Raw genomic sequence first — 14,443 nt, forward strand, 5'->3', positions numbered from 1 at the left:
ATTAAAAAAAATTAATCTAATTTTAATTTTTATTATTATTATTATTATTAGTAGTAGTAGTAGTAGTAGTAGTAGTAGTAGTAGAAGTAGTAGTAGTAGTAGTAGTAGTAGTAGTATATTTCTCTTCTTCTTTTTATATATTTAATTTTATTTGATTATTAATTTTCTGTGTGTGCTTTTATGGGGGTTATTTATCTAGGATTGCACACCTCTTGTATACTTTGTTTAAAAAATATATTTTTGTGTGATGCACAAACAATAACTATGACATTTTTGTCAATTTTTTATTTCCTGAAATGTTAATTTTTTTGTCTTTTATGTGCCATATTTTTCAAAAATAATAAAAACAAAAAGTTTAACAAAGTTAAAATGCTAAAACACTTGAAGAAACACAAATGTCACTGCTTTTATGTTATACTAACCCCAGTTTTATTGCAGTTTTGCAGGTTTTTATAAGATGATATGATGATCATAAAATCATACAGTAGATGGGTAACAGTAGACATGAAAATGTTAAAATATAGAAAAGAAAAAAAACAAAAACCTGTTAACCCTATAATGTCGAACGTATCATATTTGTTACATGAGTTTTGAAGCCCTCTACATGATCAGTGTGATATTTTTTGTCTTGAAAAACCTGATGTATACAATTAGATACATGCAATACACAGATAATCCACCAGGGGGAGGAATTCATTCACCAGAGGCCTTTCCAGTGACACTACAAGACTGTCATTAATGATAACTTTATCTATTTTGAAAAGGAATTACCAATTTGTTAGACATGTTTGTGTTAAATTATGTTTTTGTTTGTTCAAAAATAATAATATTTGAGCATTGAGACCTGATGGATCAAATATGATACAAAATTGAAAGTCATACATGGAAATTGATATTTGAAAAAAAAAAAAGTTTTTTGGTTGTTCAGAAGGACCAGTAAAGGCTCTGGTTTCAAAGAACTGGGATTTTCTGTCACTGAGTTAATGGTTCAGGCTTTACAGTTGCTATAGGAACCAGGGATACCTGTTAAGGGTTAAGGTTATTCCTGAGTTGTATTTGAAATTCTGTAGTTCAGGATCTGTTTAAGCTACATACATGTTAAATACAGAAAATATAACAATAATATAATATAAAATAAAACATGCTCCTTTTCATATTTAGTCTGATACAGTCATATACGTATATACCGGCATCACAGTGTTTCGATGGGGTTGAGTTATTCTGAAAACTGTGGATGTTCAAAGGTTCAGATACAGTTGTGGAAAAAATTATTAGACCACCCCTTGTTTTCTTCAATTTCTTGTTCATTTTAATGCCCGGTACAACTAAAGGTACGTTAGTTTGGACAAATATAATGATAACAACAAAAATAGCTCATAGTAGTTTAATTTCACAGCTGATATCTATCCATTCTCCATGTTTTCTTGATAATAACCAAAATCACTTCAGTTCTTCCATTAATATCTATGGCATTGTACTGACAAAAACAGTGCTTTTAGACATTCCATGTTTTCTTTTCTGTCTGTTTTAGTCACATGATACACACAGGAGTTAGTACTGGATTGCATAACCATTGTTTTTGATGACTTTGGATGGTCTAATCATTTTTTTCCATGACTGTATATCACAATGAAACAGTGAAAAAACACACAGAATACATAGTTTAGTGCTTTTGAAGATCAACCTGCTTCACAAAAGCACAACATCCTTCACAGTTTCTATCATGGCCACGTTTTGGCTGCAGCATTTTTAAATACTTCTATGTGAAATGGTAAGTCAACTCCTTTTGAAACAAGTGTGTGTGTGTGTGTGTGTGTGTGTGTGTGTGTGTGTGTGTGTGCGTGTGTGTGTGTGTGTGTACATATAAGTAACTATAATTTGAAATCTATATGAAGAAATGACTATGGTCTTTACTGTTTTTTTCTGTTTGTTTTTTTGTTCAGTAAATCTGAAAATTCATGGACAACAATTATAATTATGATTTAGAATTAAAAGTATAAGTTCAGTTAAAGAGCTTCTAGACACTGGTGTATTAACCATTACAGAGACATAAAAAATGATTTGGAAATAAACTGTGTCCTCACCCACCTGGCTGGTGTTGTTTCTCCTTCAAACTCAACGTATCCTTTACCCCATGTATGCCCCCTAGAATTAACAGCATTTTTTTGCAATTTTTGGAAGAAAAAAAATGAAAAACGTATAAAGTCTGTTATTATTTCTTCATTAAGATGTCAAATTATAGTTATTTACTTGCATTCCTGAACAGAATAATGAGTTTTGGTGTTTGAATATTATACTTGTTTAATTTGTGGGAGTAAAAAACGTCAGTTCAGTCTGAAATTCCTCATTCCTGTTCAAAATGGAGTCAGTTTTAAAACACCTCATGATGCTGGATGGTCTCTGAGACAAACAGGGAGAGGTGGTCGAATACATATGTTAAGCACTGTACATTATATACTATATTAGCTGCTTCAAAATCTTGTATTCCTTCAGCTATCACACGTTTAATCTCTGACAGCAGCCATTTTAGTCATTTTATATGAGATTTTTTTTATGTTAGTAGAACCAATAGGGTCTTTTAGTTTTTTAGTCTGCATTAGTATTTATTGATTACACTGGTCAACAACAAATTTATTGCTGAAGTTTTGAGCTGATTTAGGATAATTTTGGTGTGCTGAATCCAAAAATCACACTAATTTTGCTCAATCAGGTCAACTTTCTGAACTATGCTACATATTGGCTTTTTAACATTTTTGCTTACATTTATGGGCATTTTCACATCATATGATACAAAATTCTTTCATATTTCTTGCAATAAATGAGTTCTGAAGATTTTACTTTTGCCAATTTATGATTAATGTTTTTTTTAATATTACAGGTGAATGAAATGGCTTCGACTAGAAGATCTTGCAAAAATAAGCCAGACGTATTCTGCTACATCTGTGGTGAATACATAATAAATAATAAATACATCCTGTTAGAAAATGATTTTTTTTTCTCTTAAAACCTATTTTGGGTGAGAACTATATAAAAAATCAACTGATAAAGTCACAAAAATGTAATCAATTTTGTGAGAAGATCAAATTTTTCAAAATCAAATTAGCAAAAAAAAACCTGACCTGATTGAGAAAAACAGATGTCATTTTTGGATTTAGCGGTGCAAAATGGTCCTAATTCAGTTGAAAAAGCCTAGACAACTTGCAAAAAAAACATTTTTTTGTAACCCAGTGTTATGTATTGTTGATTATTTAAATGCATTTACACTGAACAAAAATATAAACGCACCACTTTTGTTTTTGCTCCCATTTTTCATGAGCTGAACTCAAAGATCTAAAACTTTTTCTGTGTACACACAAGGTTTATTTCTCTCAAATATTGTTCACAAATCTGTCTAAATTTGTGTCAGTGAACACTTCTTCTTTGCTGAGATAATCCATCCACCTCACAGGTGTGGCATATCAAGATGCTGATTAGACAGCAGGATTTTTGCACAGGTGTGCCTTAGGCTGGCCACAATAAAAGGCCACTCCAAAATGTGCAGTTTTATCACACAGCACAATACCACAGATGTCACAAGTTTTGAGGGAATATGCACTGGTCATGCTGACTTCAGGAATCTCCACCAGAGCTTTTGCCTGTGAATTGAATGTTCATTTCTCTACCATAAGCCATCTCCAAAGCTGTTTCAGAGAATTCATGAAGAAGACTGTGTGAGGAAAATGGTGGTCACACCAAATACTGACTGGTTTTCTGACCCCCCTGGACCACCCAATACAGTAAAACTGCACATTTTAGAGTGGCCTTTTATTGTGGCCAGCCTAAGTCACACCTGTGCAATAATCCTGCTGTCTAATCAGCATCTGGATATGCCACACCTGTGAGGTGGATGGATTATCTCAGCAAAGGACAAAGGAGAAGTGCTCACTAACACAGATTTAGACAAATTTATGAACAATATTTGAGAGAAATAGGCCTTTTGTGTACATAGAAAAAGTTTTAGATCTTTGAGTTCAGCTCATGAAAAATGGGAGCAAAAACAAAAGTGGTGCATTTATATTTTTGTTCAGTGTAATTGTAGTTGTCACATTGCACTTTGGACGTGGGCTGATGTCTGTTGTAAGCTGCAAATGAATTGCCTGTATGGGATGAATAAAGTTTTCTGAATCTGAATCTGAATTCATGTTGTGGTTGGAGGTGTTGAAGTTGTTGTCCCAGTCATCCCAGTTGACCCAGTTGTTGTTCTGGGGGTGGTGGTACTTTTCTTCCTGGCAACGTGAAGCTCCCTCTGCCTGGAAAAAAAAAGAAAAAAGAAAAAACGACAACAACATATTAGGATCAATCATTGTGTATATAAGAAAAAACTGTAAGAGATTCAAGTAGTGAATTATTTTGGGGAGGTGGGGGTTATGAAATCCTTGTTTTGCAAGAAAAACATATTTTATGAGGCTGCAAATTATGAGTGTCAAACATACGGCCCCTGAGCCAAACCAGCCCACCAAATCCAAGTTCAATCCGGCCCGTGGGATACATTTGTGAAATACACAAATTACACTGAAGATATCATCATCCATTTTAGTTCAGGTTCCACATTCAGCCCAATTCGATTTCAAGTGGGTCATCATTTCATACTAACCTATCAATTATGACAACTCCAATTTGTTCTCTTTGCTTTAGTGCTAATAAGGAACACTACATTATAGTATTTACATTTACAAACTGTTCTCAAAAAACAGAATAACCTGAACAAATGTGAACAACCTCAAATGTTTTAAAGGAGTGATATTTAGCTTTTTTAAATGGAATTCTGCATTTTCAAACATGTCCCTGTGGTCTACATAAACTGTAAATGCTCTGCTTGGGTCTGAATTCTTCATTAATTCAACTCCACAGGTCTATCCTCAACCCTATTTCTGAGGAATGACATTCTAATGAGCGCTGGCCCTTTAAATGCACATGAGCCACTTCAGGCCCCACCCCCTCCAGGTTGTTGACAGTGCTTTCTGTCCCGTTCAACCACTGGTGTTCGTTAATACAACCAACACCTGAACATTTTAGGTAATCGACTCGAAGTTTGGACATATTTTCAGTTTTTACTCCAACCGCTGCTGCTGATAAACAATTATGTCGTACTTGGAGAAATGTTCGTCGGAAGTCTTGACCTTATATGTGCAAATGTTGTGACGTAGCTAGTTATAAAATGTAACAAATTAAGCAGGAATTAAAACAGGTTGTAGAAATCTACTCATTTTTTGCCAGGCTTTGCAGTTCAAACTGTTTGAACTATTAGTGTCCAAATACACAAATAAATGAACCAAAGACTAATAAAAGTGGGTTTAGCAAATTATGACCCCTTTAAAAGAAGTAAGTAAAATTTTAACAATATTCTGCCTGTTACTAAATGTTTTGTGTGTTTGTAGATCCACTGTGATCTGTAAATGAAAAGCTGAGGCATAAAATTCCTATTTTTCTTAATAAATTCCAGTTTGTTCATAGTTGTTCATGTTGTTCACATTTTTTTTTTATTTCATAATTTGTAGATGTAAACATTTTCATAATGTAATTTTACTTTTTTCACTTTAAAAAGCAAAGAAAAGTTTGGAGTTGACATTATTTATATATTAATATGTTATTATTTTACTGGTCGGGACCACTTCAGATCATATCGGACTGTATGTGACCCCTGAATTAACCTCCTAAGACCCAGGAAATGTCAGCAAAGTACAAGCTTTTTTTGTTTTTATTAAATAAGTGTCTATATTGGAAACATCATAATGCAACAGTTTTTTCAGATGCAGTTTTTAAAATTTTTAGGGAATGTCCTTTGTGGTGGACAGTTTTCTTTTCTTTTTTTTTGTATAAAGTTGTGAAACTCTTGTCCACAAATGTGGACAGAAAACCCAGAGCTGGGTCTGAGGAGGTTAAAAAACAAAGAAAAGTTTGAAGTTGACATTATTTATATATTAATATGTTAATGTTTTACTGGTCAGGACCACTTCAGATCATGTTGGACTGTATGTGACCCCTGAATTAAAATAAGTTTGACACTCCTGCTCTGAACTCATGCTTGAGAAAATCCAAACATTACTTTGTGTCACATTTTTCTTGAACCTCTGGTGAACCTAATACCGCATGTTGTATAAACCTGCTGCATTTCATCTCTTCTTATCGAAATAGTCATTACCCCTGTAACACCAAACGTATCATATTTGATACATGAGTTTTGAAGCCCTCTACATGATCAGTGTGATATTTTTTGTCTTGAAAAACTTGATGTATACAATTAGATACATGCAATACACAGATAATCCACCAGGGGGAGGAATTCATTCCCCAGAGGCCTTTCCAGTGACACTACAAGACTGTCAGTAATGAGGAAGGAGGAAGAACTTTGACAATTTTGAAAAGGAATTACCAATTTGTTAGACATGTTTGTGTTATATTATGTTTTTGTTTGTTCAAACATAATAGTATTTGAGCATTGAGACCCAATGTATCAAATATGATACTAAATTGAAACTCGTACATGGAAATTGATATTTGAAAACGCCTCTGTTGATGTTTCTAAGAGTAAACTCAAAATTCACTTCTTTCTCCAGACATTTTAATGGCAGTAGATAAAGAATTGTTATATGACCAACTTATTATTTTAAATGTATACCTTTTTATGATTGGAATTTTATCTGTGTTCTTATTTGTATTTTATTGTCTTATTTATATTTTATTTTCTTTTGTGAAGCCCTTTGTGACTTGTCTTGTCTGTGAAAGGTGCTATATAAATAAACTTTGCTTGCTTGCTTGCAAAAAAAAAAAAAAAAAAAAAAAATTGGGTTGTTCAGAAGGACCAATAAAGGCTCCAGTTTCAAAGAACTGGAATTTTCTGTCAATGATTTAATGGTTCAGGGTTTACAGGGTTGATTTTGTATTGCATAACAAAGGGTATTATAACTATCATAATTACTGTTATAAGAGCTTGCTAGCACGTCATTCTGAATAAGTCCATACAAGTTCAGTTCCTTGTTTTTCTCATCTCACCAGATAAAACCTCCTCCACTCGTATGTTGGCCTGTGCTTGAATAACATGTGGTGAAAATGTTCAGTTAGCCGTGCCAACACTTCTTTGGACTTACATTTTCACTGTAGCCAGGACTGCCTGGGTAAATTCTCCATCAGGGTCCAGACACTGTTCTGTCTTATCTTTGAGAGTGACGCTGCAGGAAACAGAGAAATTGTTGGAAAACCAAGGAAAACATTTACAAATGACTACTGCTGTGCAACAGTAGAGTTGAACCTTTTAACATCCATTGCACTGATGGAATTGTTAGTATTAGAGTTATGACAGAAGATAACAGAACATTTTTGTTTGCATTTCTTATTTCCTCAGGTGAGTAACAACCACAATCCATGATTTTTTTTCAACAAATCCGGTGTTTTTTAAAAATATTGACCTCTACCAAATGGTCATGATGTCAGTTAATAGTTCAAGTACGTTATTTCATGCAAATGCCCCAATAAGTAGACAAAAATAAATGAGATACACATTCATAAAGCATTTATAAACATCCAACAACATTGAAACATAACGTCTCTTAACGTTTCACTTCAACAACCTCATCTGTGTGACATGTGTGGCATTAAAACCACATGACCTCTGGTGGTGCTTTTGATTTTACAACAAATAATCCATTACTTTATATTGGCTTAATTTTGCTACTTTAACCATAAAGCAACAAATCAACCATTTGGTTGAGCATGTTTTTAAAAAATTATTACATATCAATTGTTTTTTTCTGTGGCATCAAGTAATATAACTGTGTTCAGGAAGAACTCTAACATTATGATATGACAAAAAGTATTCATACACTTCATATTTTCACCAAAAAAAGAAGATTTTCGTCTTTCTCATTTCCTGGTTGGGGGGGTTAAGAAGCATACCGCTGACAATCACAGTGACACCTTTACCCTACCCCCCAAAGGGGAGGCAAGGGGTATTGTTTTTGGTTTGTTTGTTTGTTTGTTTGTTTGTTTGTTTGTTTGTTTGTTTGTTTGTTAACACTCTAGCTGCAAAACTATTGGTTGAATTCATAAAAAATTGGGTTTATAGATTGCCAGTGACTCAGAATAGATGTCATTACATTTTGGGAAAAGAAGGTCAAAGTTCCAATTTTTTATGAATTTTTAAAATCTTTTTTTCCCCATTTAACCCTTTCATGCATAGTGGTCACTCCAGTGGACACATATTCTCCAGCTGTTCTCTTGTATATTCATGGGTTGTGTTGTTTTACTTGCATATCAGACAACACAGTAAGCACTTATGCATCATCCCAAACACTGCAGTTCATACAATTATTGTAACTTTGCTGCTCATGATAAACCTGATCTGCACTTACATGTTTTAGTGTAAATCAGTTGCTACTTGTTATTAGAGTGTAATTAACAGTTTTCTGAAAAAAAAAAAAAAAGTTTTTTTTGTTTTTTTTTTCAGAAAGAAAAAAAAGTTTTTTTTGTTTTTTTTTTTTTTTTTTTGCATATCCTCCTGAGACCCAGCAAAGCATTTTGTCCTCTGTAGGGGACAAAAGTTTGATAGTTTTACTTTAAAAATGCTGTGCATTACAAAGGACATTCCATTAAAAAAAATCTATCAATAAATAAAAATTATTCTAAAAATGTATCTGAAAAACTGTTGCATCATGCAGTTTCCAATCAAGACCATTTTTTAATGTAAAAAAGTTAAAACTGTCAAATTCCTGAGTCTCAGGACGATTTTATCTCCATGAAATGAGTAATAACTAATATTAGAGTATGATAAAATGTGAGAAAACATCAGCAATTTAGCAATTAAATTTATTTGGCATTTATGTGGCATTAAAAATGTTTTTATTTCATAGTTTTCACACAGTATATCACTTCTTTGCTTCAAAAATGAAATGCATGTTCTCCACCTGAGTGGACATTTTTGTGACTCCATGAAAAATAGGTTCATAAAAAAATTAATTTGCATTGTTTTTTTCATGCCTAAAGAGGAATAAAAACACTCAAGAAAAAAATATTGACTAAGGTTCTCATAATTCTTGCATGAAAGGGTTAATTATGGAGGGCAAAATTTCAAATGTCTGTAGCTGCAAAACTGTTAATTGAATTCAGACCAAATTTGATTTATAGATTGCCAGTGACCCAGAATAGATGTCAATACATTTTGGGAAAAGTAGGTCAAAGTTCCAATTTTTTATGAATTTTTGAAGTATTTTTTTTTCTCCCATTTATTTATAATGGGTGGAATTTCACATCTATAAAAACATCAATTTTGTTTCAATTTACTTCAAACTTGGCACATATATAGAGGTAATTGATATGTTGACATCAGCACGTGCATGAACATGATGACATCAGCTGGATCGATGCCAGAATAAGCTACAATACATGTGAGGGGCGGGGCTTGTTGTACCTGACACCACTAGTTTAGTACCATACACTTCAGTCAAGTGGCAGAGTTGGCTCAGTGAGGTTCAGATAAGTTAGGCACTCCACTTATTGAAATATAGTGACTCAAAATCTGCTAAAGCATATGGTCAGACAAGCAGTTAAAGGGTTAACGTGGCTCAAATGTGACCTATTGCCCTTACCCAATGGTTCCCAACCTTTTTTTGGCTCGTGACCCCATTTTAACCCTTTCATGCATGAATTATGAGAACCTTTGTCAAGAATTTTTTTTTTTTTCCTGAGTGTTTTTATTTGTATTTAAGCACGAAAAAAAAAAAATGCGATTGTAAAATTTTTTTTAACCTATTTTTCATGGAGCTCCAAAAATGTCCACTCAGCTGGACACCATACGTTTAATTTTTGAAGCAAAAAAACAAAACAAAACATGTATTTACTGATATATTGTGTGAAAACTATGAAATACAAACATTTTTCAAGTAGCTAATCTGATGTTTTCTCACATTTTAACATATTCCAACACTAATCACTACTCACTTCATGGAGATAATATGCAAAAAAAAATTGTTTAAAAAAAAAAGGTAATTCCAGTCTAATAACAATAACAAGCAATTGATTTACACTCAAACATGTCACTGCAGTTCAGATTTATCAAGAACAGTAAAGTTACAGTAATGTTATGAATTACTGTGTATGTGATGGTGCATAAGCGTCCACTGTGTTGGAACTAAAACAACAAAAAAACCAACAAAACCCATGAATATATGAATAAGAGAACAGCTTTGAACAGCTGTCCACTGGAGTGACCACTACGCATGAAAGGGTTAACATCACACATTTTTGGCAACCGCAGACATTCAAAATGGAGACCATTTTTTGGCTAAAATTAATTTGTTTTTGATCATGTAATAGTTTGCTATACTATGTTACAAATAAACGTTAATTTTGGACAACATTTAGACTATATAATGTAAATTTTTATTAGTAAGTTTTAATTTTAAATTTTTTTTATCAATTATTAGAAATTTCAGGCCACCCTTTGTGGGGTCCAGACCCCAAGGTTGAAAAACACCGCATCAACTGCTCCCAATCTCCTTTTTAAGTGGTTTGGTATAGTCTGTTCTTTCTCAAACTGATAAAATCTTGTGCCACAAACATCTTAAACCAGTGTACACATCTGAATGAAGGGGATAACCCAGTGGTTCTCAACCTGTTTTGGCTCATGACCCCATTTTAACATCACAAATTTCTGGCGACCCCAGACATTCAAAACAGAGACATTTTATTTGCTAAAATTAATTTGTTTTTGATCGTGTAATAGTTTGCTGTAATATGTTGCAAATAAATGTTAATTTTAGGCAACATTTAGGCTATACACTGTAAATTTTTATTAATAAGTTTTCATTTTTTATCAATTACTAGAAATTTCAGGTGACCCCATTTGACTTCCAGGCTTCCAAGGTTGAAAAACACTGCCCTTACCCCTCCACTATGGGTGACACAAATGCCATAAAAACTGAAACATTCTCTGAGGTGATAAACTCATGTATTTGTTGTTGCTTCACATTTCTAACAAAGTCATGAGTTCTGCAGAGATAACGCCCCAACCCAAACCCCCACCCTAACACATTAAATGTAGGTCACTATGGAGGTTTGAAATTATTGCACTACTTACATGACTTCTTTTTTGTTGCAGTACGGACGAGGATCATAGGACTTCACAGTACGGATGAGTTTGGGGTTGACTGAACCGGTGGTCTTCACACATCTACAATGTCCATCTGTAACTGAAATATAGAAGAATTTGAGAAGTTTTCATCATCATTTTACAACACACAAAAATATAAAATCCACCAGTATAAGCAGTGAGTGCAGGACTTACTTCTTGATGTACAAATGGCAGCACAGGCCAGGAGTATCACAGCCCGGATCACAGCGTTCATTCTGTCTGGAGCTGTAAACCAATGTCCTGGTGTTCTGTCAGTGAAGATGAAGAGACGCTGACTGGGTCTGTCCTTCAGTAATTCCAGATAATAGCCTTGCTGTGTTTATCCTACTCTCCTACTGGGTGCCTGGAAGCCATGCTCTACTTTTTATAGGTGGACACCAGCCAGGGAGGACTTCCTAAGAAGTAGTTAGAAAACTTCTTCTCACGCTGGTTCTTTTGTAATCCTAACACTTATCTTCCACAGAACATGTTCAGTCCTGTATCATTTCCTGTTCAACTCTGTCAAAATCTAAATCTTGGCAAGTATGTTATCTCAAATTATCTTATTAAAAACACAGTACAACAGATAAAAAGAAGTAAAACATTAAAAAAATAAAAAAAACAGAGCAGTTTATTTTGTTTTGTTGAGAGCAGCTATTGCAGAGGGGATAAAAGATTTTTTGCAGATGTTTTTTCCTGGCTAGCAAATGTGCAGAATTAATTCATTTATTTTTTTAAACTTTCAACTATTTTACATGTGCTCAAACATTTTTGGTTTGTCTAGATCAGTGTTTTTCAACCTTAGGGTCGGGACCCCATGTGAGATCACCTGGAATTCAAATGGGGTCACATGAGATTTCTAGAAATTGATAAAAATAAAAATAGAACCTTACTAACAAAAAATATATGGTGAGGTGACAGAGACAATCACATTAAAGACATGACAAACTGTGAAGCTGAAACTGCAGCACTGTGGTTCTGTTTATCTGTCAAATGTTCATTGTGGTCAGTTTCACTTTCATAATTCATAGTTTGAGTTCTTGTTTGTTCAGTATTAATTGTCAGCCTTGGAAATCCAAGCTGGACTGACTGTACATATCCTGACCAAGGAAAATCAAATTCTCACTCTGTGCAGTAATCTACACCTGGATTTACTGCCTCTGTCCATAATAATATACATTATATAGACTAAATGTCGACTAAAATTAACGTTTATTTGCAACATAGTATAGCAAACTATTACATGATCAAAAAGAAATTAGTTTTAGCAAAAAAATGTCTCCGTTTTGAATGTCTGGGGTCGCTAGAAATTTGGGATGTTAAAATGGGGTCACGAGCCAAAAAAGGTTGGGAACCACTGGTCTAGATCATTCTGTTTTCATGTTGTAATTTCTTATTTTTAGTCATTTTTAGCCTTTGGTATCAATACACTGCAAAAATCCAAATCTTACCAAGTGTATTTTTCTCATTTCTAGTCCAAATATCTCATCACACTTAAAATAAGACATAACCACCTAAAGAGTAACTTTTCAGTGAGTTATAAGAACTTACCTTTTGATGATAGTTCTTGAAAATCTTATTTCAAGAAATTTTTTAAAAAATTTTTAACTTGTTCCATTGGCAGATTTTTTGGATAATTCAAGATTTTTTTTCTCTTAATTTAAGGAAACAAACAAACAAAATTCTGCCCATGGAACAAGTGAAAATTATCTTGGTAAGATTTCTTGAAATAAGATTTTCAAAATCTATTCTCTAAAAATAACTTTCTTATATCTCACTGAAAAGTTACTCTTTAGGTGATTATGTCTAATTTTAAGTGTGATGAGAAACTGTGATGAGACTAGAAATGAGAAAAATACACTTGGTAACATTTAGATTTTTGCAGTGCATTGATATCAAAGGCTAAAAATGACTAAAAATTAGAAATTAAAACATGAAAACAGAATGATTTAGACAAACCAAAAATGTTTGAGCACATGTAAAATAGTTGAAAGTTAAAAAAATAAATAAAGTTTAATTCTGCACATTTGCTAGCCAGGAAAAAACATCTGCAAAAAATCTTTCATCCCCTCTGCAATAGCTGCTCTCAACAAAACAAAACAGACTGCTCTGTGTTTTTATTTTAATGTGTTTTACTTCTTTTTATCTGTTGTACTGTGTTTTTAATAAGGTGAGGTGAGGTGAGATGAGACTTTTTTGTTCCCACCATGGGGAAATTTAACAGTATACAGCAGAAGTATGCAACTTAGCAGTGCAAAAGAAAGGCAGGTAGGAAATAATCATTCTTAAAGTATAAAAATGTAAGTATACAATTTAAAGATCTTTACATATTTCAATAGTAATTGCACATATACATGATGTGATATGGGGGCGGTGGAGGGTCACTGTGAACTGTTAGACAGTGCCTGAGTGTCTTACAGCCATGACAGAAGACAAATATTTTTGTTATTACTTGGAATGGACAATAAATGTATTTGTTTATTTATTTATTTATTTACACTTGTTTTTCATAGTATGGGGGGGGAAAAAATCATGTTTTTTTTTTTTTTGTTCTACTATAACAAACTGTTTCAAGCACCTGTTATATATAATGATAACACTGGTCAACAACAAATTTATTAAGTTTTTTGAGCTAATTTAGGATAATTTTGGTGTGCTGAATCCAAAAATCACATTAATTTGCTCAATCAGGTCAACTTTCTGAACTATGCTACATACTGGCTTTTTAACATTTTTGCTTACATTTATAGGCATTTTCACATCATATGATACAAAATTCTTTCATATTTCTTGCAATAAACAAGTTCTGAAGATTTTACTTTTGCCAATTTATGATTGTTTTTTTTAATATTACAGGTGAATGAAATGGCTTCGACTAAAAGATCTTGCAAAAATAAGCCTGACGTATTCTGCTACATCTGTGGTGAATACACCATTGTACCTAACAGGAATCAAGTGATCAAATGATTTTTTTTCTCTTAAAACCTATTTTGGGTGAGAACTATATAAAAAATCAACTGATAAAGTCACAAAAATGTAATCAATTTTGTGAGAAGATCAAATTTTTCAAAATCAAATTAGCAAAAAAACCTGACCTGATTGAGAAAAACAGATGTCATTTTTGGATTTAGCGGTGCAAAATGGTCCTAGTTCAGCTGAAAAAACCTAGACAACTTGCAAAAAACATTTTTTTGTAACCCAGTGTAATTAATGGACAGATATTTAACCCTTTCATGCATAGTGGCCACTACAGTGGACCGCTGTTCAAAGGTATTCTCTTGTACATTCATGGATTTTGTT

The 14,443-nt window shown here is 33.1% G+C and overlaps 1 protein-coding gene across 1 annotated transcript; it reads right to left on the reverse strand.

Moving 5' to 3' along the window:
* Positions 1-4,051: 4,051 nt before the first annotated feature.
* LOC115438792 (growth-regulated alpha protein-like) lies at positions 4,052-11,654 on the reverse strand. The gene is made up of 4 exons (XM_030162628.1): positions 11,318-11,654; positions 11,111-11,222; positions 7,128-7,208; positions 4,052-4,289 (listed from the first exon to the last, which is right to left on the reverse strand). The coding sequence occupies exons 1-4, from the start codon at positions 11,376-11,378 to the stop codon at positions 4,178-4,180; spliced, it is 366 nt and encodes a 121-aa protein (XP_030018488.1). The 5' UTR covers positions 11,379-11,654; the 3' UTR covers positions 4,052-4,177.
* Between the last annotated feature and the right edge of the window lie 2,789 nt (positions 11,655-14,443).

The sequence above is a fragment of the Sphaeramia orbicularis genome, chromosome 18, assembly GCF_902148855.1.
Source record: "Sphaeramia orbicularis chromosome 18, fSphaOr1.1, whole genome shotgun sequence".
NCBI lineage: Eukaryota > Metazoa > Chordata > Actinopteri > Kurtiformes > Apogonidae > Sphaeramia > Sphaeramia orbicularis.